Genomic DNA, 27,631 nt, shown 5'->3' with positions numbered 1-27,631 from the left:
AATTGCCTTGGCCAGGGAATTTATTCTAGGCCTCCTGAAGATGTTCAACTTATAACTGCCATGTCAATAATTTTTTGACAAGTGATGTTTTTATTTAGCTATGTCCTTGATAATTGAAGTCTAAGAGCTTGTAAAATGCATTGATATTGACCACCAGCCTTTTACTGAAGGCAAAAAATTATTTAATTCATATCAAGTAATTAATGACATGGTATTACGTTATGGTAGAAGTGAGAGCTTGGCTCCAGAGGTTATCAATGGGTACATGCTCCAGAGAGGTAAATTTAACAGGAAACCTCACAAGGTTGAATTTTCGATCCAACAATATGCGCTAGTCTTTTTTGGGAAGGTGTAAACATGTTGTTAATGATCCCCATTAGTGTACACTTACCCAATACTATTATCATGTAAGTTATTATTATAGTGATTATATTAAAGTATTCTAATGATTAAGCAAGGATTCCATGAAGTACTTAAGAAGTATTCTGACAGCCTCATGAAGTTCCCTCTTCAATTCACGATAAAGCCTTCTCCCTTTCAATCTATCAAAAAATCCTATTCACTTACTTCCTCTCCCTCGTTTACTTAACATTTTACCCTCTAACACTGTTTTCAACATCCCCTTCCCACTCTCACCACTTGCTCCATCCATACCTTGTATCTGCTCCTCTGTATCTCATCTAGAAGCTACCTCTCCTTATCCACCATATCCAGCGCCTCATCCTCTCCGTCCACTTCACCTCCATTCTTCTTCAGACCTACATCTTAAATCCCTCCAGTCTTCTCTCGTCCTCCTTCCCAGGTGTCCATGTTTCTGCACCATAAAGCTCTACTCTCCAGATCCTCTCATGGGCTCCTGTTCCTACTTTGCTAATGCAAGTCTCTTCCCGATGTCTTTACTGTTATATCCATTTTCCTCCAATATGCTGCCCAAATGGTTGAATTTCTCTATCTGCTTAAGCTTTTCCTCACCTAAGTTTACCTTTTAGTCTCACATTCATAGTTTGCGATGCTTTACATAACCTCATAGCCTTGGTCCTCTTGTGATTAATCCTTTGGGTAGGTGCTCGTTTTTTTTTATGTGCCCACTCATGCATCGGGAGATTTTAGTTATTTTCTAGCCTTATTTCTTTGAATCATCAAAAATTAAAATTTTGATGTATGCTCATCAATCATATTCTTGTTGTATATTCTTTTTCTAATGTATTTCTTCTGCAATAAATATTTTCTCAGGAGATCTTCTTGGTCACACTATTTCCAATTTGATGAAACTTATCAGAATGCCTACTGGTTGTGGTGAGCAGAATATGGCTAAGTTAGTGCCAAACATCATTGTTCTCGAGTATCTCAAGGTATGTAAATGGCTAGTGTTCTATCAATTCTAATTGACTAAGTATTTGAATAATTAAGTTTCTCAAATCATTTTAGAGAATAGTATTTATTAATTATTCTAAGAATAATTAGTGGAACTTTCCTTGTGGAAGAACTGAACTTTCAGAGCTTGAATGATTGGCTTCTAGAGTTTAATTCTATTGCTGCTGAATAGCTTAATCTCTTCAGATGTCTCTAAGGACTATACTATTGTAGAGAAAGAACCCTGAAAGGTGGAGTCACGGCTAAACTCACTGAATAATCAAATGTCATAATTCACCCATGCAGCCCAGGAATTTCTTGAAGGCCCCTTTCCATTGCTGATCCATTCTGTACCACATCCAGGTTTATACTGAATTGCTATCACAATCACTCACTCTTAAAATAGCAAATGACAATTTAAAAAATGGCACCACCAAGTTGTGGCATGGGTCAGCGTCTAATTCAACCCAAAATACAATGCCCCTCGCCCTTGGATTGTTTCAAAGAAAAAGAAAGAATAACGAGATCAACAATTGTATCAATTTTATGCGTTTACATTATTCAACAGTGCTGGGAAAATGGTGACTTTGTTGCAATGGGGGTTTTTGAATGGATGTATTTTGGGTTGCATTATTTTAGGATGGGCAAAGGGTTGTCATGGATTGGAGGACGTGAATTTACAAAGGCAGTAGCTGCAGTAGATTCCTGTTGGGAGATTGTTCATGGGGACGGAAATTCTGACTGATGTGGTACAGTAGACTCTCATTATTACAAAGTTCACAGGACTGAAAAAGCAGAGTTTCATAATAACGAAGTTCGTGTGAATATTTCTTTTAGGAATCGTCAAAAAAATCATAGTTGGTTGAAATTTCTTGTCTCTTTAATCACCCATACTTATAGTCATGCTGGGAAATAGCTTCAGAGTCAAGTGTATGATGCACGAGATTAAATTCAATGCAAATATATAAAAACAAACACATTCGTTTTATTTTCTCGAAAGAAGACAAATGCGGTATGACGCAATCCAGGGTTGATATCTTATTGTATGCAGTTAGTCCTCGATGTACGAACAAAATTTTTCGTAACCTCGTGACCTTGTTTGTATTTTGATAAATCTATGCAAGGCATCCAGGAGTGTGGTTATCCTGCAGAATGCACCACTGCATCACAATTATGCATTAACTCACGATTGTGACGAACTCAAATAGCTGGGCGTGTGGCGCAGCTGGAGCTGAAAAAAACCGCTGTCCGCTGGAAGAAAGAATGGGCGAAATGCTGGACAGTGTGTGACTTCTCCCCAGATTCAATGATACTATGTTCAGATTATGTCCAAAATGATAAAAATATATTCAGATATATTCAAATATGTTCAGATATACAGTAAAACCTCTCTTAAACGAAACTCAAGGGACCGAAATTTTGCCGTTTCGTTGATCGGGAGTTCGTTCCCCGGAGGTGATACGCACGTTGCTACATCCTAGGGGCACGGAAATTGAAGCAAGTCTGCATGCGTTATCTTCATTCTACCTTCGCATACTTCAAAACAGTGCTTATTTCTTCAGCTGCAATGCAAATCGCGGGCAATAGACCACATTTAGGAAGCCTCAGTTCGTATTATTCAATCACTTCGCGTGCTTTTTCATCGGTTTTCAAAAATGTATGCAACGTAGCGGTGAGTGCGAGGCCATCCCTTTATTCTCAATATTTGAAATAGAGTACATGTATTCGCGAAGTTTACACTGAAAAATTAAGAATTCGATAGATTTGACCATTACTAATATAAAGTTAAAGTAACAGCGCCAATTATAGCTTCATCATGAAATTAAGATCGCTCTACCATAACGGCGCGAGTGCGACTTTCGTCGACCCATTAAAGCTCAGTGGGTGGCAGCATTTCTTTATAGTAGTCGAATCCAGAATACTCCATAGCAATATTTGCGGTCGCGGGCTTCGTAAATAATTCATTGTACTAGCATCATTTCCATCGCATTCCGGATAGACAACTGCCGATAAGAAAACATCTTGAAAGGCCCTATGCAGGAGTTCTCGAAGTAAAATACGTCACGATTTTGAAAAATGAGTTTTCGAGATATTATATTCTGCAACCCTCAGTTCGATGACTTCGCGAATAACTAAATTTGAGTCTACTCTAGTGAACTAATCAAACGACCCTTCAATATTCATGACTTTTGAGAGACCCTGCCAGGATTCACGGCTTTCGTCATCACTCTCCATCGCGTGGTCGCAGTTGACTGCAAACCGGATTGACAACTCCCGATAAGAAAACAGCTTGGAAGGCCTCATGCAGGAGTTCTTGAAGTAAAATAAGTCACGATAATGATGCTGTTGACTGCAAACCCGGTTTTTGCAAAATAACTAAATATGGTGACAGGTGCGACACGCTTCCAAGCTTTGCAAAGCCCTTGCATTACCTGCAAAATGGTCCTCTTCAATTTCGCCGATCCCTTACATCCATTCGACAAACCAAAAACTCCACTAAAATCCGACGGTAATGCCGCTTTGCCGCAGAAATGACCCCTCGGTTGAGAGGTCGCAACTTAGCTATTGCAGTTGGGGGGAAGAAAATAACACGCACATTTTTTATTGTTAGTCCTATGTTTGGGCCCGTGCAGCGATCGAGGAAGAAATCTACTTTCCCCATGAGTGCATCAACTCCCGCCAACCACCACTGAATTAATCCCGCTGTCATTCATGGATTTTTGCTGCTACCACAGGGGTGAGGCATCACCATTGGCCCAGTCTAAACATGGCATGTTTAGACTGTGTCGTCTTCTTCATGCAACAATTGACGGGCGTCGCAAACCTTTTTCTCAGGAGAAAATCAACACCGCTTCACATCACGTTAGGACATCGCTACAATCGCCGACAGACAGAGACCGACCTTTAGTATAAAGCACTCAATTCAAGTAACGTCTAGATCAATGGGAAATGTTGGCTTTCGTGTCTTAAGTGCGAATATTTTTTATCCAAGATTGCGGCAAATGCAAAAGTTTCTCCTATTTTTTAGATGATGTTGAAATAAACAATGTGAATGAAACAAGAGTAACTACTGAGTCATTTTTAAAGATAATTAATAGATGCAAATTTTGGCTTTCATCTTCTAGCGCGCACATTGTATCTTCCGTAATTTAGTTAAATTTTTAAAGAAGTTATCCAAGATGGCGGCCAGTGAAAAAAAATGCTTCTCAGAATTTACGCGTTGTAATTCTGTATAGTATCTTAAACAACCGTCAAAAGAATGCGTTCGAAGTACATAGCTCTAGATATTATATCTTTGAGCGTGTAAATATTGGGACATTGAGTTATTTACGAAAGTCAGCATTAACATTTTTCGCAATTCGCCGCGAGCCGCGAGTTGGGGTCGGCGGAAACACACGACGGAAGGCTATGGTTATGGTTAATAATGACGATTCTGATTGGCTTATTCAGTGGAAGTCTCTGATTTGCCCTCCAACGCTACGAATATTAAATTATTCACATGAAAATAAAAATTTAACCGGAAAAATTGGTTATTGGGAGGTGAATTTCACTCGATCGCGCCGAAATTTCATTTCGTTGATCGGGAGTTTTCGTAAAAGAGGAGTTCGTTCATCGGGGGTTTTCACTAATGTGTTTACATAGGCAATTGGCCGGACCAATAGCATTTGTTCGTTGAACGGAGTTCTTCGTTTAGCGGGAGTTCGTTAAGGTTAGGTTTTACTGTATTCAGATATTGCTGGACCCTGCCATTGTCATAAAAATTAGAATTGGCCCTTGAAAACAATCTAATCTGCAGGATATCACCATATTTTGAGGTCTATTTTGCAAATTGTACAATTTTATTATCATTCTTGTTGTAATATATATATTCTTCAGCATTTTGGCCTTGTTGCTCAACCATTTACACAGTGTAAAGCCTCCTGAATCCAAAAGCTCCTTTAATTTATACTGCTATTTTAATCCTGTTAATGGTTTGACCAGAGTTAACTATGCTGCCCATTTGCATACTTTCTCTAATTAGTGAGTATGCAACTGGAAATTCAGTACCGTAATTTTCTGTTGTCACTTGCACTTTTGTTAGCAATTTTTTCCCTCTGTGAGTGGCTCCACACCACCAAAAACAGTGCTATTTGGCCTTTACATGTGGGTTTTCACAACATGTAACAAATAAACATGCAAGAACGTCCATGCCCTAGGTAGGGGCAACCTACCCGGGCGGGACTCGAACCCATGACCTTCGGTTTGTCAGGCGAGGAGGACTTTACACCGCCAGCCGCAAGGTCAGCAATGTGTGTTGATTTTTTGCTTTTATGCATAGAGTTTATACAAGTTTATTGTTTTTTAGAATACGAAGCAGTTGACCACGGCAGTGGAGAGGAAAGCCATGGATTTGATTGAAATGGGATATCAGCAGCAGCTGAGCTACCGCCAAAAGGATGGCTCTTTCAGTGCCTTTGGGTCCAAGGATCCAAAGGGAAGCACGTGGTATGATTCCCTATTTTTTTTAAACTTGGAGGCGGTCCCTGACTTTCGCACATAATGCATTCCTGAAAACATGTTCAAAAGTCGAACCATTCAGTTCCATACTAATCAGGGGTTACGTTCCAAAAGAGCGTAATATGCGTACTAAAACCTTATTTACTGCACAGATTTTATTCAAATTTACTAATGTTTAATATTAAATTAATAAAATTCCTCAAATTACATAATGTCTTTCGTACTGAATTGTTGAGGCCTTTACTTTGTAGAATTCCATATTTAATGTTTGGAAGGATAAAGTGTGTTTTTGTAGAAAAGCTAAGAAATTTCCTTCCAAACATTATAATGTCTTTCAAAAATATGCAGAAAATTTAAATAAAAGTAAAAAAAACAAGAATTTCAGTGTGGATACCAAGTGAAACTTCCTCTTGGTGTTTTAGTTGGCATTCCACTTATAATGTCCATTATAAATAAAAAGACGTATCAAGAAGCATAACAAAATGCAATTGTTGAACCCTCACTCTTGATACCTTAAAATTTTTACACCTCGATTTCCTCTGAGGGTGGCATCTTGTCACAGCATATCTCGGGATCGCGTATATTTCATATATTATTCTAAAAAGACAAAAGACTTACAGAATTCAGGAATTTTGTACAATATCGTTGCTGAAGGTTTAAATGTCAAGCATGAATTAAACAGCACTAAAATGGTAAAACACTATGAGAGAGAAGCACTTTTATTTATTAATTTTATTGAAAGCTGTGTGATGGCATCTAGCAAACTTTTTTGAAAAATCTCTCCAATGAAGGCTGAACTGCAGCTTTCTTCTTCTCTTGATATAGGAGCCTGTAGCAAGCAGTGTTTCTCTAAAAAAAATCACCTTGATCAAAGTCAACACTGCGATCGTAAATGTTCGTATTGTCCGCATGTACTGCTATATGAAACAGTTGAATGTTGGGATGCGCTGTAAATTAATGCCTTCCCTCCCTTCATACCAACCTGATTGCATGATTAATTATGTGGAATAGCATCAGAAGTTCTCAAAAACTGAGAATGGGGAAATTGATGAGCATCTGGGACACTGTTGAGAACAATTTACAGCTAAAATAGCTGGGTATACTGCTTCTCATATGAGTGCAGTGAGGTAAAACATGGTGGGGGTGAGACAGACAATTGATACCTGCCCGTAAGAGCACAGAAGTTTTAGTGCATATGATGCTATTTCAAGTGGAGAAGTCATCTGTGGCAGAGCATAGCCTCAATGTTGGCCACTGAAAAAAACACCCTTAATAGAGAGACTTACAGCTCGGCAATGCTTGGAAATGGAGCCTGAAACTGATAGGGAAAGAGGATTGGACCTAATATAGCTAACCTGATGGACGAGACTGTGGGAATTACAAAAAATTTCTGTGGCAAATTATTTACCCCGAAGGTGGTATAAGAATGTGTATATGAAATTTTTGTGCAGTTTCAATTGCTTTTCTGGTGGGAAATGCGAGAATTGTTTATTATTAGCATTCCCTGTGATAACTTGAGGCTGTATATGGTTTGACACCTGGGTAGCCTTGCTTCTTTTTTTGCCCTTTTGACCTTAATTGTTGACCACCCGTGTGACCTCACAGGGGTCAAGATGAACGGGAACCGAGAACTGGAGTCTTTGGTATGATTTTTTTGCTAATTTGATAATCAAATGAATGAAATTGATGTCATTGCAGACAAGAATACAATTCAGGCAAAAAAATCGTCTATAGCTATTGATTATTTAGTACATTAAAAAAGAAGGCACAGGAGTCGAGAACAAGTGCCGAGAACTAGTGTCTTAGGAATGATTTTTTTGCTACTTAGATGATCAATGAAATTTATGTTATCACAGGCAAGATCAAAGTGTGAATCTAGGTCTGAATTTATAAAATGTGTGTGTAAATACTTAACAAAAATTAGAGGAAAAAATTATATTTTTTAGGACGGTTTCTGTATTGTTGTGTCATTAAGGTGAAGCATCATTCAATCTCCTTTTCAGGCTAACTTCATTTGTGGCGAGGTATCTTGCACGTGCCTCCGTCCTCATGGATGGTACCAGAGGACAGCTCAAACTGCTCAGTGGGAGTAAAAAGGTTGTGGACGATGCTCTCTCGTGGCTCAAGACCATGCAGGCCCCCAACGGAAGCTTCCCTGAAGTTGGGGCTGTCAACTATGACGACGTGCAGGGCAACACAACCAAAGCACTTCCACTAACAGCTTTTACACTCCTCACCTTCATCGAAAGTCAGGTAATGGTTTTGGGTCGGGGTTCCATATTTGCTTGGAGAATCATTTGTGGCATTATGGTGGCGTTAAACGGGGTTCCCTCTCAACCGTGAAAACCTTAAAACCGTGAATAAGCTGTGAATTTCGTCATAAAACCTTAAAAATCTCTCAAACTTGATTGTAGAACAACGATAGAGGGCTCAAAAGAAAAAAACGATATTTCAATCATGTTTCAAGGTCATTCACGTGCAGGCAATGTCCACGCATTTACCTGCGCACGTGTATTCGAAGCGCAACTATTAATTGGTCCGTGTGTGCCATGACAGCACATTGACCTTAAGCCTGCGATTGGAAGACGTTAACCCTGGCAAAAAATCAGGCACTTCTTCACTTCCCTGCCACTCTGCTCTCTTCATTTTCCCACTCTTAGCCTTTTAACCGGACATGAATTTTGCTAACGATAGGTGACGTCATGAGAGATAGCACTGTCATTGCTGCGTTTGCATTCAAGGCATCTGTTGCGTTTGTTACATTTTTAGTTAACATGCGGCCGATGATTGTTACATGATCAATATTTCTGCCTAAAATGACCCATCCACAAACTGTAAATTTAACGCAATTTAGACCGTGAAAACCTGGAAAAAACCGTGAATTTTATAATGTAGTTCGAGTGGGAACCCTGTTAAATAAACAAGTGAGATTTGGAAATTTGTATTTTTAAGATTGAAGAGTGCAGTAAGGCCTGAATTCAATTATGGAAGGTGGGAAGGAGTGGAATATGGCTTTTCAATGTCTACTTTATTATTTGTAATACAATTAAGAGTTTCAGTGGGTGTTTGTTGAAACTATTATTTCACAGTCCTGGCCAGTGAAAAACAACCATCTATACATGAGCGTAGGGCATCTGTTGTAAAAGCTCAGCTGGCGGCCACATGATTACACAATGCAGCTCCCAAATTGTTGTCTTTACGAAACTCATTCATAGTGGTCTCATTCCAAATGGGAAGCAATGGAGAACTTGCAAGGTTTTCTTCTTTCATTTCAACTTACGCATTTAGATAACCAATATTGATCCATAAATATTTTTCTCGATCAAACGAGCAACCAATATTTAATGAGCTGATGAGTTATCAAATATGTATTTTTAATCCATATTGGGATATGGGTGCCTGATGACATAACTGCCATTGGTTTCCAATTTCAATTTGTTTGCTTAGAGTTCTTGGAGGTACGTGAGTTCTTTGAGCCATCCAAAGTTCTTCCTATGGTTTTCTTGTTGGAAATCAATATAAGTTACTTTTAGAGATGGGTCAGTTGCAAGGACCGGCAGTACCCGGTTCTGGGTACTGCCGGTCCTTGGCCTGTGGAACCAGTATTGAGAAGCGATCGCATAAAGTCAGTGCACACTTTGGAACCAGCTCAGAGCTGTGCTCCAAGCATATATTTCGCGTGGCTCTTCAAAATCATCATCGAGCACTACTGTTTTCAGTGAATGGCTTTCCAGTACTGCAGGTAATAGTTCTGTCAAAAAAGAGTAGATTAGACCCAGATTGGGTAAAAATGTTGAATAATTTAAAATCAAAAACTGTAGAAAGAACCAGTGGCTGCCTGATGTAATGAGGCATATTGGTCGATCATTCAGTCTTTAATAACAGGTTATTTAAACTTTTTTACCTGGCAAATAAAATTATGGAGACAATCATACGTTTTTTTTGCAGAGCTTTCCCGCTTATGTACATTTTTAGTGAAATTATTTTCGTTCACTTCTTGTGGTTGTTCAGTTAAATTTGCCATCGATTCAGATAATAAGAGTTCATTCATGGAACTGAGTATTGATAGCCGAGAACCGATGGGGGAACTAGACCAGTACCGAGAACCGAAAATATTTAAGAACCAACTCGCCCTTAGGTACTATTATTACCGACTGTTATATCAGTCTTTTTATTCCATTCCAATGTGTGCTAATTATGATAATGGTTAGTCGAACTTTTAGTTTTTCTGTCCATTGTCTCATTTTAAACCCTGTTGGGTAAAAATGAATTTGTCTGAAGTTTAAAAAATTGTATTGTATGAAGCACTGTAAGGAAAAAATTATTTGTTTGCTTTTATTGCATTGCATACCAAATATCAATTGTGTGGTAATTTAGATGCTTATTCTATAACCTCACCTTTTCTTACCATGTACAGAAATCTATTACAAAACCTGTTCATCAAAACACAATCAACAAGGCTCTTGATTACATTGTGAAAAATTTGGATGGTGTTGAGGATGCATACGCCATATCATTGTGTTCATATGCCCTGCACATGGCACGACATCCAGTGAAAGAAACGGCATTCCATCTTCTTGAATCTAAGGCAAAAACTAATGGTAAGCATGCTCACATATATATGAAATGTCCACAAATATCATTCGTATCAAATATCATTATATTGTGAGTCCCCCATTGGTTCCAAATTTTCTTGCAGCTGTATTCAGAAGCATTAACATTTCTAATAGATGGCTTGTAAGAGTATCATTCCAGTGGTACACAAACATTGCCGCCAAGTTGCACTGATCGTTAATTTATACCCTTAATGAGATCAACTTTCCATTGTGGGATGAAAGAGCCTGACAAAGTAGTAGCCTCAATTATGGGTTTAGGAAGCTTTCTATCCACCAAATAGTTGTGGAAAGTTTCTTAGCATTTTGTTTCGCAAATTGAGCCACCACTACATATTAGTTTTCTCCCAAAAAGTTTTTTTTTTTATGAAATCAAGGTACTTTATTACGAAGAAAACATCTTGCATTCCATCCTTTATGATTTCAGATTCATGTTGACTTATTCAGGATGGTTGAATGTCCCGTTTTTTTTGTTTTGTAAGATTGGGATACATTTCAGTTTTCTTCCTCCGGTCAAAGTCCTCCTCATGCTCTCTTGTTCAAATCACTTCTACTTTATGGAAAAACTGGAATGCTTTAAAAAAAAAATGGTCATCATCTCCTGTGGAAAATTAAAGTGCTGGAGAGATCAACCACCTGAATGCAAAAAAGTTCTTCTGACCCATTTTCATCTTTCTGATACTGTTGGGGGTTGGTTTTTGCTCGTTTTTATGTCACCATAGCTGTTATAGGTCATGTCTATTGCCTATGCAAGGCAACAACATTGATATAGACGAATAATAATTTTTCAAAAAACTAAAATTACTGCCATTTTCTCAACGCTCCTCATATTTGAAGGATTAATCTGCATTTTCATGTTTCTAATCTATTCATCAAAATAAAATGATCATATCATCGCAGTTGTTTGAACCAAATGCATACAAAGGAAGTGAGAGAATCGTTCAATCATTGTTGTCTCTGTGGTGGTGGGTTACAGAGTCGCTTGTGTGATTGTGTTTGCTTGGTGAAAAGGGCAGGAGTGGCTGCTCATCGGTCCATCTAATAGATCCATTTGAGATGGAGACGAGGAAGGAGTTGATTGATGAGCGTGTCTCGATTGCAGGCAGTGAGAAGTGGTGGGCCAAGGAGGTGATGGCTGGCGAGAGCAAGAATCCTTGGATCAAGTGGTCCACTAGGGCCGCCAATGTGGAGATGACGGCGTACGCCCTGCTCACGTACTTGGAGCGTGGCCTCCTCGGTGATGCCCTTCCCATCGCCAATTGGCTCATCGCCCAGCAAAATAGCCTTGGTGGATTTGCCTCGACACAGGTTGGCACTTTTTTCATCTGTGAACTGTTGTAGAGGAGAACCCAATCTCTTAAGGCCTGGTTACACGGTGCATTAACCTGTAAGGGTTAATGTATGAATGCGTGTCTGTTTGCATGTCTGAATTCATGGACGTTTGCGTGAACAAGAAGCATGAATGAGCGGTTACATGACACATGCGTTCGCACAAGTTTTCACACATTTTCTTGTAACGTGAGGCGTTTAGTTTTTGTTGCCACCAGGTGGCTCTGTCATGAGTTCAACTTGTGCGAATGCATAAACGAAATTAGAACAGGTTCTATTTTCCGTTCATGCGTTCACGCATTTATACATTTTGGGGTGGTTACACGATGAATTTTTCCGTTCATTCTCACGTTCATACATTAAGACATTAATCCGTACAGGTTAATGCACCGTGTAACCAGGCCTTTAGGCTGTGGTGAATGTCTTTCATGCATATTGAATGCTACGTCCATTGTTTATGGAACTATGTGATTGGGTAGTTACCTCGTTGTTGTTTCCCTTGCCGAAAGTTTATGACTGGAGTATGTATTTGCTGCTGTTTAGTTTTTATTGGCATTTTTTATTTTTCTTTGTTTGTCCAAAAATTTCAGCTGCAGACAAAACCCTTAAATCTTGGCTCGTCTTGATAAGGTAACCCTTTTCTAGACACACACATTAGGTTATTCTACATCATGATGCCCCATCCCTTTTAATTATCATCTCATCAAAATGGATGGATTGCAGGCTAAACATGATATGAATTGTCTTAAATTTCTTAGTAAAAGTTGTTTATATTTCGAAGATTTAAAAAGCAATATATATATAGCTCATTTCTCACCAGTACGCCATAATTTATACCCTGGTGGTAATTTTCAGTTTGCTCAAATATTGTATACTAAAGTGTAGTCATCATTATTAGTTTTTCCCCAAAGCTCTTTTTTTCCAAAAATCCAGTGTAGCCTCATTTATTCCAAATTGAAGGTACCTAAAATAAACTTGTTTGACTCAGGTGTCAGAGCTCAGTGAGTGAGAAGGAGGTACCCTCCCAGCACCATGTGCCATAGGTAATTACAGTAAAATTCGGTTATAACGTGGGTCTAGGGGGACATAGTTTACACCCGCGTTATCGGACAACCGCGTTATAACGGGAAATACGTGGGAAGCAATAAAAAAAACCCTTAAAGGTAATTTTTATAGCCAATTTATTTGCGTAATACATTATTAAAATATTTATTTTATGATTTAGACGCTCTACTTTAACGGGAGTTACTAAAATACTCGGATATTTTCTTTTGCCGCGATAGTTGATGGCTTTTCTTTGTCACGTAATTTTTTATGCTTTGCAAGTACAACAGATGAATACTATCGCAATCACTTTGTCCCTCCAACCAATTCATCAATTCACTAATATTATGTAATAAATGGCCAATTTTTGGCATCTCGACCTCACATTCGTCTTCTTCATTCTCGCTCTCATCTTCCGATGATGCAGCTGTTTTTGCGCGGCTCTGGACTGCAGCCACAATTTCTTCGTCACTCTTATAAGCAGATACAGGAGTTTCCTCGTCTTCGCGAACCCTGGCCTCGAGATCACTCACAAATAGAAAGAACATCTGAAGCTTCACGTGCGTCCTCTTCCGTGAAACCCAAAAACTCGTCTTTGTCTTCCATGCTATCGCCCGCTGTATACTCGCACTTTGACCAGCAATTTAGGATTGTAGCTGAAGTTATTTTCTTCCATGCCAATCCAATATTATAAGCCATATTCTTCAGGGTGACTGTTTTCAGATATTCTTGTACCTGCAGTTCTGAATTTATGACACTAGTGAGCAATTCCCGCCGATAATGGGCTTTAAATGCTCTAATTATCCCTTGATCCATGGGCTGAATAAGAGCTGTCGTATTTTTTGGTAAAAACGAAGCCACTATTTTGCCATCCCTCAATATCAAGAGCTCAGAAGATGGATGGGCCGGTTATCTAACAGAAGTAGAGCCTTCTCTTCTAACTTTTTTGATCTTAAGTGGCTCTTAACCGATGGAACAAAATCTTCATTGAACCAAGATAAAAAAATGTCTCGAGTCATCCAGGCATTCTGACTGTTTTTGTAATTTATGGGTAGTGCTGTCATATTAACGTGCTTGAAGCACCGAGGACTTCGATTTTTACCAATACACAGAGGTTTTAACTTGTGACTTCCTGATTTGTTCGCGCACAGTAGTAAAGTCACTCTTTCTTTGCTCATTTTTATTCCGGATTTATTTGCCGACTTCTTTAATATCAAGTGATTTTGTTGGAAGCAATCTGTAGTAGAGAGCGGTTTCATCGCAGTTATACAATTGCTCTTCAGTGTACTCACCCTCATCAATCATCTTGCGTAAAGTCCCACAGAATTCTCTAGCTGCTTCACTGTCACTGGAACAAGATTCTCCTTGCATGTTAACTTGCGCTACCCCGTGGCGAATTTTCCACCTCGATAGCCAGCCAGCAGAAGCAACAAAATCATGAGCACCACCTATTTGTTTATTTAATTTAATTGCCTGTGCTTGTAAAAGTGGACCAGATAATGGAACACCTTCACTGCGCTTCTGAACAAACCACGTGAACAAACATTCATCCACATCACCAGCAGCACTCAATCTGGCCTTTTTTCTATCAAGTCCTATTTAGTCATCCACTTGATCAACGAATGATCGTAATTTAACTTCTTCTTTCATCCAACCATGAATAGTTCCTTCAGGAACACCAAACTCCCTGAATAAACTTGATTTTGAATCACCGCGTTTCACTCTGTCGATTATGCCCAACTTTTCTTTTATTGTGTAAGTTTTCCTTTTGGCAGACATCGTTTTAACCCTAAAATCAATGAAAATTTTCGTAAAAAAGTAATTTTCATATTCATATTAAGACAAAGGTAAAACAGCCCATTCATTATTAAATGCTCGAAGCCTGTGAGCATTGAGTACCTACCTTGGTTTGAGCGCTGCGGTGCGAACGTACGAATGAGAATTATCTCAATCTCCCAGAATCTCAAAAATTATTATAGCCGTGCAACACACTTTTCAGCTCGAGTTCGCAAGACACAATGACCGATCAGGCATTACCGAGTTTTTTTTATGGCTACGAAACAATGTATGGAATACGTCGCCAACCGCGTTAATACAGTCGCTTGAAGTTGCGACGCGTCGGTAGTCACGCCGAGATAAAATTCGCCACAAAGTTACCTACCTCAAAAAAAAGGTCAATGTAATCATCTCGGGGGACATGGTGAGACCCGCGGTATATCCGAAACCGCGGTAAAGTGAGGCGCGTAATAACCGGAATTTACTGTATTGCTAAATATCATGCCATTTACCAGGGACAGCCCTCAACTTCAAATGAGTTAGTAATAATAATAATAATTAAATAATTCTTTATTGGTTCCAGGACATGTGGTCAACATGTATAGAACAAGTCAAGTATGTACACAAAACAAAACATAGACAATGAAAGTAAAAATTAGAAACTCAGATGCAATGACATAAACTCATCAATAGAATAGCAAGAATTGCTCACCAGATACCAGTGCAGTTGTTTCTTAAAGATACTTACAGAATATATTTCCCTTAATTCTTTCGGTAATGCATTGAAAAAACTCACACCAGCATAAACAGGGTTTTTACTATACATGTTGAGATTATGGGAGACAATCCTGAAGTTTTTAGAAGCTCTGGTATTGTAATTATGTACATCACCATTTATTCCGATCACAAACATGTTTCTCTATTGAAGGAGAAAAACAATAGATGAAAAAATATATATACAAGGTAATGTAAGAATACCCAGAGATTTAAAATGCTCCCGGCAGCCACTTCTGCCAGAAATACCTTGAATGATCCTAATGGCCCATTTCTGGAGTCTAAAAAGCCTAATACTGTATTGAGAGTGGCCCCAGACCACAATTCCATATTTCAGCCTACTATGGATATATGTATGCATGTTAGACAGAAAGGGCTGCGTTAGTGTCGATGAGCACTTTTTCAGTATTTCACACAGTATTTCAAATTGATTGGGTTCGAATGAACGAGGATTAATTGTACTTGAAATGTTATAATTGAACCATTTCACTCTAAAGTGTGAGCAGCCAATGCACATGTTCTCTGGCATGGAAGCATTGTTTTATGTAATGGTGCATAGATATTTTACCAACCTCTGCCAATTCAACTTTCAATTCAATTTTGAAAAAGTGATCGAGTCCAGTTTTCTACTTCAACTCTGGTCCACTCAAATTTCAAGTTGCTTGCACACCGCTCAATTTTGTGCAATTAGTCTATAATCTCCAAAAATACTCCACCGTGATTTGCCCAAAATCTCCTGTGGTTGGGTGTCTTTTATTTTAGAGCTAAATCGATCTGAAACACCTTATTATTTCTGTGAGATTTTAGTATAAGGAACAGTATGAGAAGTAGAGGATGTGCTATTCTCTGGAATGTTTTGTTGCCAAGAAAAATTACAGCAGATGATTTCAGGTTATGTTCAATTAAAGCTATGGATTAAGGCTTTTGGAACCATGTTTAGAAAAGTTCCTGTAATTTTTTAATTGCATAAATTCAGAAATTCATTATGATATTAGAAGCCCTTCAAAAGTGGCAGCGTAGAGAAAAATGAAAAACTAGTGCTTTTCTCAGCTTATATAAAAATTAAACCTTGGAAAAAAGAAAACCTTTAAGAACATGTAGTTTTTAAGGCTGTTAATTAAGTGATTACGTGTAATTATCCAAAATAAAGTACTTTTTCTCATCTCATTCAGAAATTAAGGTGAGAAAAAGATGCATGGAATTATTAAATTCACATTTTCAACATTAGATATAATGCGGAAGAATTAATGAATTGCATGAAAATGATTTTTAAAGCATCTATAAATGGGCTTGGCACTATTTTTGTTAATCTTTTGGTAATAATAATTATCAGTTGCTCACCATGAGGGGAAAATGGATTGAGCTTTTTGGCCCAAGGCTTCTCGGCTTGCTTTGCATTAGAGAATAAGTTTTGCCTTAAAAAATGACTGGGAGCTACCTTTGAAGAAATGCTGTTTAACCTTACTTTTGATTGGGTGATTTTCTTCTTTGAATTGTGTCAGTGATTTCCTCCCTTTACCACAGGACACTTCGGTTGGAATATCAGCCTTGGCCAAATTGGGTGAAATTGTGCAACCAAGTGGTGTTGACATGTCTGTTGTTTTTACCCACTCGAAGAAAGAGACTTTGCCGGCCATGCACATCACCAAGGAAAATGCACTGGTGGTGCAAAAAGCACAGGTAAACAAAAATGTCAAATTTCATTCATTTCCATCCAAATTGATTGCAAATTTATAATTTCAGCTCTTTCTCTCCACGAGAGATTGGCCTTCAAAAATACAGCTATCTTGACTTCAGCAGTACCATTTGTTTTTGTTTTTACTAAGATGGATTTTACACTAGAAATGAGCATTTTACTGTGGCCTTTGGTGATGGTGAGCCTCAGAAAATCAAACTGTCATGGTAGATATGCAGCCCATTCGCCATAAACCATTTTTATCCATTTATGTGTACGGCATGCATTATCTGTTAGTTTATATAATGGCCTACATTTTAGGATAGATGAAGGACTTAACTTTCATTAGGATGAAATTTTAATAAGGGGAGCATGATGGATTCAGCATAGAAACACTAAACACGTAAACAGTAGGAAGCCACATAAAGTGGCCCTGGTACAGGTGAGGTTTGTATTTTGTAAAATTACTTATAAATTTTGTCATAATCACCTCAGTTCCTCACACTATTGTCTGTGGAAAAGAGGAGTAATGAGTAACAAAACAATTCTTTGAGAGTAAAACTTTATGCGAGCCAAGGATATCTTTTCCATACCAGGAGACAAAGAAACTGATGGAAGTAGTCATGGTTGGATTCTTTGTTTCAAATGAACGATTTCAGGTTGGCATCTGTCTCCATCAACTATCTTCTTGGTCCTCATCTGTTCCACAGTTCTGCATCATACTGGATCGCAGATCTATTCCTCTTATTTCTGAAAGATCCACTCCAATCACCTGGAGTTCTTCATAAACCTTCCACCCAAAGTCACATCTTCATGCTGCACCTCGTTCAGCTAATGCATCCGTGTGACTTCTCTGTCCCGCCAACACAATCCGTTGAACAAAAACCCAATCCTACAGTCCGACCAGCTACAGTTGTCCGATGTCACCAGAAAAGGAGGGGTTGAGAACCGTGCACCAGCACCGTTTGCAGCCAATCACTGCCCCCAATGCATAATTTCATGGGTAGAAATAAATGCATCAGCTTCATCACTAGGGATGAACCCCATTATGTATTTTTCACTACTGCAACTCCAGTTAAGATCATGCATACTTAACATACTTATGATAGTCATATGAGTAATCAAACCAATTAATAAATGTGTCTCTGGAAATTATGAAGTTTCATCTATTAATTAAGAGTCCTCTCATCTCAGAAGCCAAAATAGCTCTATGTTGGCAAAATAAGGTCATTTTAATGTCAAATAAGTACATAAATTGGTGAATGGCCAGTGTACATTGCTAACCTTGGTCCTGTGTGGAGGATGTCAGTGTAGCTGTGTAATTGGTGGTGTTCATTTTGTGCAACTAGGTTCCTCAGAAAGCCCGCGATCTCGTGGTGGAAGTGAAAGGGAGCGGTGTTGCCGTCGTGCAGCTCTCCTATCAGTACAACCTCAACGTCACTGGAGCATGGCCCCTGTTCACGCTCGACCCACAGGTGGACAAGAACTCCAACATTTACCACCTTCAGCTCTCTGTCTGCTCTGGGTATGCCTAATGCAACTTTTATTTATCCTATAATCATGTTTCTATCTATAGTGACTATAATGAAATTCATCTTATTTAATGAATTCAAAAATTTTAACTTGCCCTGCAAGGCCTATCAAAGCTGGTCATTGAAGTACCGTACGTTTTCGTGGTGTATGGTACTGGTGTTAAGTCTTTTTTTGGCCATTGGTTAAGTTGTCTTTTGGTCTTTCTTTTGATTGTAGAGTATTGAAAAGCCCATAAAAACTTTTCCAAATGTTGACGTATTTAATGTAAATAAACCTTTGCAGCTTTTCATGTATCCTTTTAGGACTTGCCTTAAACTTCTTAAAATTTCCTTTAAAGATTTTGCTGTGGAATGATATTGCAAAGAAATTACCCTTGTTCTGAGAAATTGTTAGAGGAAAATAAAAATTTTCCAATTTGCTGGAATAACTGCAAGTTCTATTCAGCTTGCTTGCAGTGTCTTGGATTCAGATACCCATTTATTTCCACCTTTTGAGTCAAAAAATCTCGTTGGTAGGTGGTTGGTAATTGAAATACAGGCGGTCCCCGACTTTCGCACACAACGCGTTCCTGAAAACTTGTACGAAAGTCGAATGTACGAAAGTCGAACCATTGACTTCCATACTAACTAGGGGTTACATTCCAAAAGAGCGGAATATACGTACTAAAACTTTTTTTCATGGATTTTATTTCAATTCGCTAAATTTTAATAATATGCTAATAAAATTCCTCAAATCATCTAATTTCTTTCGAAAATACGCAGAAAATGTCAATAAAAGTTTAAAAAAAACAAGAACTCCGTTGGCTATCGAGTGAAACTTCCTCATTGCGTTGACATTCCACTTATTACGTCCACTATAAATAAAAAGCCATATCAAGAAGCATAACAAAATGTAATTGTTGAACCCACGCTCTGGATAAATTTTAATTTTTACACCAAAATTCGACGTTCGGCAGGTGACATTCGTGATCGAGTATATTTCGCATGTTATTCAAAAAAGATAAAAGACAAACGGAATTCGGGGGATATTTTGTGCAATATCATTGCTAAAGGTGTACATGAATTAAATAGCACTCAAGCGAAAAAACATATTAGAAAGAAGATCTTACTAGTTTTATTGAAAGCTATTTGATGATGTCTAGTCAACTTTTTTGAAAAATTTCTACAATGAAGGCTTTTTCTTCTCTTGATGAAGGAGCCTATAGCAGGCAGTCTATCTCCCAAATAAATCACCTAGATTAGAGTCAACTACCAACAATTCCCTTCATTGTATATGTTCGTATTGTTCGCACATACTGCCATTGGAAACAATTGAATGTTGGGATGCGCAGTAAACATCGCAGGAATTTCAAAAAAGTTACAGACCAACGTCCAAAAGTCCAAATTTAGCGTACGGAAGTCAAGTAAAAGGTGTCAATTTTGAACGTACGAAAGTGCGAATTGTATGAAAGTCGAGGACCGCCTGTAGTCTCTTCTGTACCGGAAAATGAAAGCTGTTCAAAAGTTATTGAAATTATGTTTGGTATAATTTTTATATGGCATGAATTTATGGAAACCAATTAGTAATGAGATTAATTGTTTTCTGTCCATTAGATATGTGGGTGGGAACATGAGCAACATGGCTGTAATGGAGGTCCGTCTTCCGAGTGGATTCTATGTCGACATGGACTCTCTGCCGAGTCTCAGGGTGTCCCCGAGTGTGAAAAGGGTGGAGACGCAGAATAGTGGAAATTCAGTCTCCCTGTACTTTGATCAGGTACGTAACGCCCCAAATCCCTCATTTTGCCAACAGAAATGTTTCAACGTGTTACCAATAACCATTTGAAAGTTTGACCTTTTCTCACGTGGGGAGCTAGGGCTTGCTTAAAGGACTGCTTGGAAGCCAGCCATACTTTCCTCAGACTTAGCAGTTCTGAAGAGTGGAGCAGAAGTTGATTCCATCCTTGCAGGTTCCTTTGTTTCTGTGCTTTACCTGTTTCCTGAAACTAGCTGTGTTGTCGGATGCATGTTAAATTCAAAATAAATTTCAGGAAAACCTATTTTTTTGTAGAAACTTTAGTATAAGCAGAGTCATTACAGAAAGTTCAGAATGTACGGAATAAGAGAATGGAATGATGGTATGAACAGAATAGTAGGCCTAGTTAATTTCAAACAAAAAAGTTTTATCTTTTTCTTGAACGTTTAAGTAATGTGTGGAGTGATACTATTGATCTACAATTTTGCCGCATCAGTGGAAGGAATCATGAAACTTGAGTTTACTTGCATTGGTTAGTTCACCAAATGGTTTTTAAAGAAAATGTTTGGGTTTTCATGTACACCACCAGTGAAATATGCCATGAAAAAAATCATTTGGCTTAGCCTGGATCTCCTGATTGCTGTTCAGGTGTGCAACCAGTTACTTTACCAAGCCATTCTCTCCCAAGGCGAATCTCAACTACAAAGTGGCATTTATATCTCCGACAGTGGCTTAGTAAGTCTTAGCTTAGGCTAAGTCCTCATTGTGGACTTGAGACATCATAACCTTGTTCATTAAACCTAGCATGAAGATAAACCTTGGAAGAAGATGGCTTTTTGATGTAACTGGTTAGAGAAAATTAATTGAATACCAAAGATATTTCATTATTATTCCGTAATACTCCTGGTCCCTGATGTCCCAGGTTTATCAATCAATCCTCCACTGTAGTTGCTTTTAGCGATGTAGTTGCTAATGATTGTTAAAACTGTCATTGGTGGACTTGTTTCATAGTAATGCTCTATTTTCATTTTATCACATTGTACAGATGAGCAAGAAGGAATACTGTCCAACAGTATCAGCTTATAAGACTCATGGAGTTGCCTGGAATAAGCCTGTGCCAGTGTTGGTGTATGATTATTACGACATGAGTGAGTAAAAGAACTTTATTTTTCCAGTCTTAATGCCTTCTATGTGATTGAATGTTTTGCAGAAATTTTGAAATTCAGCCTTATAGAGACATTGTGTGGCCTTGCTCAAGTCTAGAGTGCAGAGTACTTTTTCTTTGATTCAGATATAGCATGGTCATGGACATTCACCATCATTGCTAGCATCCCAGCTCTGGATTCAATTATTCTCACTGTTAGTGTGGTGCTTCATAGTTAAATGTATGCTTCCTTGAGGACCTAGTAGCGGTAAACCTAGGAAATCATGTTGTTTTGATTTGTTCAATGGGATGTTTCATTCTGATGCTTCCACTTTTGTCTTTTGAAAAATTGATTTCCCACGGTAACATGTCCAAAAGTATTGGACAGTTCAAATGCTGTGCAATGCTGGTCTTGACATGTTCCAGTTATGACTAGATGTGGATCCTGCACTCAGCAGAATCCTAATAGGGTGGTGTAAGTTCAGGTGATGTCAGGGCTAGGCGGGTAAAAAGCCTATTGGACTCTAAGGTGCAGATTCAATTCTATAAAAAAATTTAACGGTCTGTTCATAAAGTTAGCTTGAATTTCAGTATTAATTAAAGATTCTGTAAATTTCCTTGAAATAAGAAGCTAATGTAGAGATGATGGTGAGATTCATAGCGAATAATTGTATTAGCTGGGGTCATGGGTGGGCGATGAGTGATTTATCAGTGATACTTGATACCTAAAGGCAGTCTATCCTGGAGGAAAGCTTTTTTTGTTGCTAATTGTAAATATATAAGCCAAGAAAGTTGCAATTTTTTCATCTTTCACCTTTGATGTTGTAATAGTGTCATCTGGTGTCCTACAAGGAAGAGTAATTGATATTGAAGGAGTAATATCCTGTTCTGATCTCGCAGGACCTGTTCACATGTTCATATTTGTTATCTACATCATGACAAGGACAATGATAAAGGCATGCTGATGAAAAATTTCATCAGGTTTCAACTATTTTAGTCAAAAAAAGAAAATAATTGACCTGTTTAATAAATTTCTCGTGTGACTAATGAAGACCTATTCTTCTAAAATGAGTTCTTATTTTCCTTACTACAAATAATAAGCAATTCTCTATCTTCTCCAGGCAAGCAGTTTTTCATATTTTGTCATTGTGTATTTTTTTAACAGCTCGCAAGGCTCGAGTTTTCTACAAACCTGTCAAAAGCAATCTTTGTGATGTGTGCAGCGTTGACAGCAAAGGTCCTGATTGCTTGCTCTCTTGTGGTCCTCAGACCCAAAACAGCCAAAGTGAGCGGAATCCAGGATCTGCGGAGGGTTCCACTGCTAGCTCATCTTGCCAATTTAGATCTCAACTTTACGCTTCAGCTGCAGCTATGCTGATGTTTGCATTGCTGTGCTTGTAGTCATTCTGGGCCTGTGCAAGTATTTCCTGCACAAGACCCAAATGGCTGTGCTAATTGTCATGTACTGTTTAAGAGATAACAATGACTGATTCTACAATTAGTTATCCTTCTTCTGGTGGAAATTGTGCTTCCTCTGTGGTCTGTAAGGGACATTACCATCAGTTACCCTGTAAATATGGGTCTATATTGTGGAAAATTAATTGTTTGTTTTACAGTAGACCCTTGCTTTACCATGAGTTTGACAAAAGATGGATTCGGCATGTAGTCTGAGTTGACTTAACGTGAGCTTATTAAATTTTCATATTTTACCAGTCTTGTTTCCACTGGCACAATATGTCATCAGTTGAACAAGTATGCATCTAATTTGTATTTTATGAAATATTTTTTTTAACATCGCAACATTCACATCCATTAATACCGTTTTAACTGACCCCTTATGTGGAAATAGTTCTGATTTAATATATGATGTTATTTGCTTAATGATGCAACCCCCAGAACAGATTAATATTGTGAAACGAGGGTCTTCTGTACTGTTTGCTATTCAGACTAGCAATTATTTTAGATGGTTTCATGATCCTCGTAGTTTCAACATTCTGACTGCTAAATAATCAAAACTATCATATAATTTGTATATGTTGTCATGTGCCTTTTTTAATTTTACGTTGGTACGCATTATATTTTATTGGCAATATTTACAATGCAAAATATTTTATACAATAATAATGTAAATATTTTTTTATAATGTTTTCAAATATATCTGGAATATAGTTTAATTTTACCTTATGGAAATAGAAAAGAAGGAATTCATTGGCAACTTGTTTTGACACAAAGGCTATGGGTGATTGTAATTTCTTTAAAAAATTTTGCTAAGACTTCTTCATGAGTTATCTATTAGTGACATGCATATTGTACATGGTCATCTTTATGATTATTTTTTGTAAGAGACTTTTGTGCTTAAAAAATACATCATTCCTCTTTTTTAATGCTGAAAGAGATAATATTGGACTCAGTCTGGAGGTCCTTAAATTGTATTATGTGGCCATCGTTGGTTTGGACTCAAAATATTCATATCTTATCTCAGACACCTGTTACATTCCTACAACATAGGTACTCTCAGCTTATAATTTTGCTATAATATAGTATTCTTTAAGGAATGTGGATACGAATTGAAATGAGGATGTATGTATCATAAATTTAATAGCCTGCAAGGCTTTTTTTAAATTCAGATCTGCCTAGTCGTAAAAGGATCATCATTTGGAAATGGGGACTAGAGTCCTTCATGTAATTATTCTGGCTTGTGGTGGCCCTTTGAAAAATGCCTGAGCTGTTGGTTTGACCTTCTCTGGCTTTCCAGAATTTACTGGTGAAACATTCATATTTATTTCCAGAATTATTTATTCAATTTAATTGATATATTTGTTGAAATTTGCTACAATTGGCGTGCTAATTCAAGGAATTTGACGTAGTAATTCCATAAGTAAACAGGTCTGTGCTATAATTGTCATACAAGGCTTGGTGTTATAGGTTTAACATAATTTTTATTTTTAAATTGTTATTTTTTTGCATTAAAGGTTGAGTTGGTGGTTTTGAAGTTTAGAGTATGTTGTTGCATTGTGGATAAAAGCACTTAGAAATTGATCAATTTCTGGAGACTGTAGATGAGATTGAACAATCATCCTACTTTGTATTGATAACCTTTTGTTTTGATTTTTTTTCTAGTTTCTGTGTGAAAAATTTGTCCTGTTTGTATTTTATTCATAGCAGCATACCAAAGCAGTTTCCAGAAATCAATAATGAAATGATTTCATCTTTTTGGAATCGAAGTTACACCACCTTGTAAGGCCATAATGATATACTTGGTAAATGTCTTTTTGGTGATGAAAAATTTTGTCATTTTTGGTGTGTAAGTGATGTAACCTTTGATATCTTTTTTATTATTGAGTGATGTTAAAGTGATGTAAAGTGATATAAAAAGTATGTCACTATGCTGCTTGGAATGACTTATTTTCTAAGTTTTGAGTTTATCTAAGGTCATATCGAGACCGTATTTATTGCTAGCATCAATTTTATAGCAACGATTGAAGAGAGTTTTTCAGTGCGCGTGTTGATCCTGCTCTGATCTTAAGGCACTATTTCATTTATTTGCTGTGTCCGTCCTTTGTGCATAAAATATTCCATTTCTCCTCCCTCACCCTCAGGGTTTCCTTCTGTAAGGCTGTCATCTGATTTATACGCACCGACTTTTTATTCCTTGTGTAAGTGCGTGACGTAATGACCATATCTGATATTCTTGATCAAAATTTCCTTGTGGAGGGTTTTATGGTGGCAGACCAGGTAGAAAATTAAATGCACATGCTATTACATGTGTTCAGATGTGGATTATGTTTTTGTGTATGCGAATGTTTCATTTGCATAGCGGAGAGAAGCCACTCACCTTGTGGACTTTCAAAATGTCCATCGAGGCCAATGGCATGGTCTTGCTGATCTTCTTATATAATCGTCTCAGATTCTGAATTGGATTTGATGTACCAACCATTCCATCAAATTTTTCCTCCTTTCTATGCATTTCCATTGTTAGATAATCATGCAATTTGTGAAGCATCTATGCAGAAAGGATCTCGCAAAATATCGATTTTAATTTTATTGGTCTCATTGGAGTGTTTCCTCAATTTTCGGTCCCCGCCATCATTGTTTTTCACCAAGCATTATTTCCTCTTGGGATCTGCACTCGGTGAAATCCCTTAATCTGACATTCTTTTACCTCTGTTCAAATCATCATCATGTCGTTATCCTTTAGATTCTTCACTTGCATCACCATGACTTTGTCTTGGTTTTGTCGAGTCTCTTCCCGGCCATATAATTCTGAAATTTGCTTGAGAAGTGGGGCTAAGTTGGAGTGGATATGTTAAATGCTGTATTCCTAAATTCTCAGTGCTTGGTGTTTTCTCTCAACAGAGCTTATCTATATCTTTTCTTAATAGTTAGGTTCATTGCTTCCCATGCAATGAAGCTATTCAATTGCATAGACCTTGAACAGAAGTTGAGCATTTTTACAAATTGGCTTTAAAAGGACTCAAATTAACTGCACTTTTAGCTATTTGATTATGCCCTGTGTAATCTTTGAGTTTGTTGGTGAATGCATCGAGGGCAGTCACCGTAGAGGGAAATATTTGGGAGTGACTCTGACTATGTGCTTGTCTTGCCCTGATGTTTTATCGTATCTGTCCACTGCATATATTGCCTGCTGGTGATATGATTGCTTTGTTATTGATTTCATTTTGTCTCCATTGTCAGTTTTTTAAATTTATTACAAAGGATAAACTTAAATGGATTATAATTATCAATGAGGAAAAAAAACATTTCAAACCTTTAATGTGATGTAATTTTTCCAGTGAAATATTTTGATATACTTTAAGTTTAAGGCAGCTAGGAGCTGAAGATGGTTAAAAGTCTATTTAGCGTTATATTTTTGTAAATTACTGTGAAAATGTAAGTACTTAGGATGAAAAAGAGAGCAATTTTGTGAAAAGTAGAAGATCTCAGTTTTCTTTTGGAAACCTTTGAATGCATCACAAATCATGTCTAGAGTATTCTATAATTAGGTAGGATAGAAACTTGCTTCTATGTCTATATACATCTTTTGCCTTCCCCAAAATCTACATGTAATTTCTCAAATCCCAACGATTTCTTTATCTCCGTATTGTGATTTCTCCATCATGTTTATGAATAGATAGTGCATAAATTGTAAAATATCCTCCTTGCATGCTGAGATGAACTGGTTAAATGGTGGCCGGAAGCTTATCCAGAGTATAATGAAGGGAAAGGCTCTAGAAGTTTTACAAAGAATTCTTAGGAAAATTGAGTATTTAGTCTTTGATTTCAGGGATTATTATGAGTGATTGTGTTCCCTCTTGATTTGAATTTTCTTGTGATATGCCCTTGCCCGCTCGTTCTAAATCACAAAAGTTTAAGAGAGGGGTTTTTCAGTGTTTTATTTTTCTGAATGGTGCTCCCAATAATTCTTGCCGGACATAGAATTAACGAAGAGACTGAGGTACCATTTTTGTATTTTCTTGTTATTCATTCGATTTTTTATATCCCCTACCTGTAATACCATTAATCCTGTAACTTATTTTTTAATTGTCAAATTGTTCAGTTGTATGGACTGTATGTTTCTATTATTAGAAAAGTTTCTTTTATATGTTATGTTGAAAAATTGAAAATAATTAACTATGAAAAAATAAATATTAACATTTAATACTATTGAAGATCTTTTATTACTTTACTTAATATTTGTTGTTTGGGGATTTGAAGCGCCAGGAACTCTCTCCTGCAGTTATCAGTCCTGTCAGTATGTGTTTGGATTTCCACTTTTACGTGTTTTTGACCTTTCACCTTTGTATGATTTTTACCGTCGTCTATCTCCATCCACACTCCCCTGACATGTCTCATTCCATTCCTCCATGCTCTCCCATCTTGATGAATGCAGTCTCATACGTTCATCCGCCTCCCTCTCAGCACTCTCTCTTCCTCTTAGTTTAAACGCCATTTTCTCTGTGTGGGCTTGAGATCTTTGAAGGGTGTGAGAGGCTGGGCTGGCTGACATTGTCTTCATTTTATATACACTGCAATTGATTCCCTCCCCTAAATCAAAAATAGCTGTGGAAGGGTAATTCACCTCCTCGGGAAAGTAAAATTTATGCTTTCATGTGGTGTTGTTACGTAATCACTCCTTTTCTGGGGTTGCTTGCCCATCAT

At 37.6% G+C, this 27,631-nt stretch overlaps 1 protein-coding gene across 1 annotated transcript in view; it reads left to right on the top strand.

Annotated features, from left to right (window-relative positions):
- Positions 1 to 27,136, top strand: part of LOC124155469 (CD109 antigen-like) — a 53,555-nt gene extending 26,419 nt beyond the window's left edge. The window contains exons 19-28 of the mRNA XM_046529305.1: positions 1,234 to 1,352; positions 5,699 to 5,838; positions 7,854 to 8,103; positions 10,268 to 10,451; positions 11,566 to 11,771; positions 16,911 to 17,066; positions 18,411 to 18,586; positions 20,187 to 20,349; positions 21,374 to 21,476; positions 22,638 to 27,136. Coding sequence (XP_046385261.1) covers positions 1,234 to 1,352; positions 5,699 to 5,838; positions 7,854 to 8,103; positions 10,268 to 10,451; positions 11,566 to 11,771; positions 16,911 to 17,066; positions 18,411 to 18,586; positions 20,187 to 20,349; positions 21,374 to 21,476; positions 22,638 to 22,873 — 1,733 coding nt within the window. The 3' untranslated portion in view covers positions 22,874 to 27,136. The remainder of the gene's footprint in view (positions 1 to 1,233; positions 1,353 to 5,698; positions 5,839 to 7,853; positions 8,104 to 10,267; positions 10,452 to 11,565; positions 11,772 to 16,910; positions 17,067 to 18,410; positions 18,587 to 20,186; positions 20,350 to 21,373; positions 21,477 to 22,637) is intronic.
- The last annotated feature ends 495 nt before the right edge of the window (positions 27,137 to 27,631 follow it).

The sequence above is a fragment of the Ischnura elegans genome, chromosome 3 (assembly GCF_921293095.1).
Source record: "Ischnura elegans chromosome 3, ioIscEleg1.1, whole genome shotgun sequence".
Classification (NCBI taxonomy): domain Eukaryota; kingdom Metazoa; phylum Arthropoda; class Insecta; order Odonata; family Coenagrionidae; genus Ischnura; species Ischnura elegans.
This window is presented reverse-complemented; position numbering and strand designations above follow the sequence as displayed.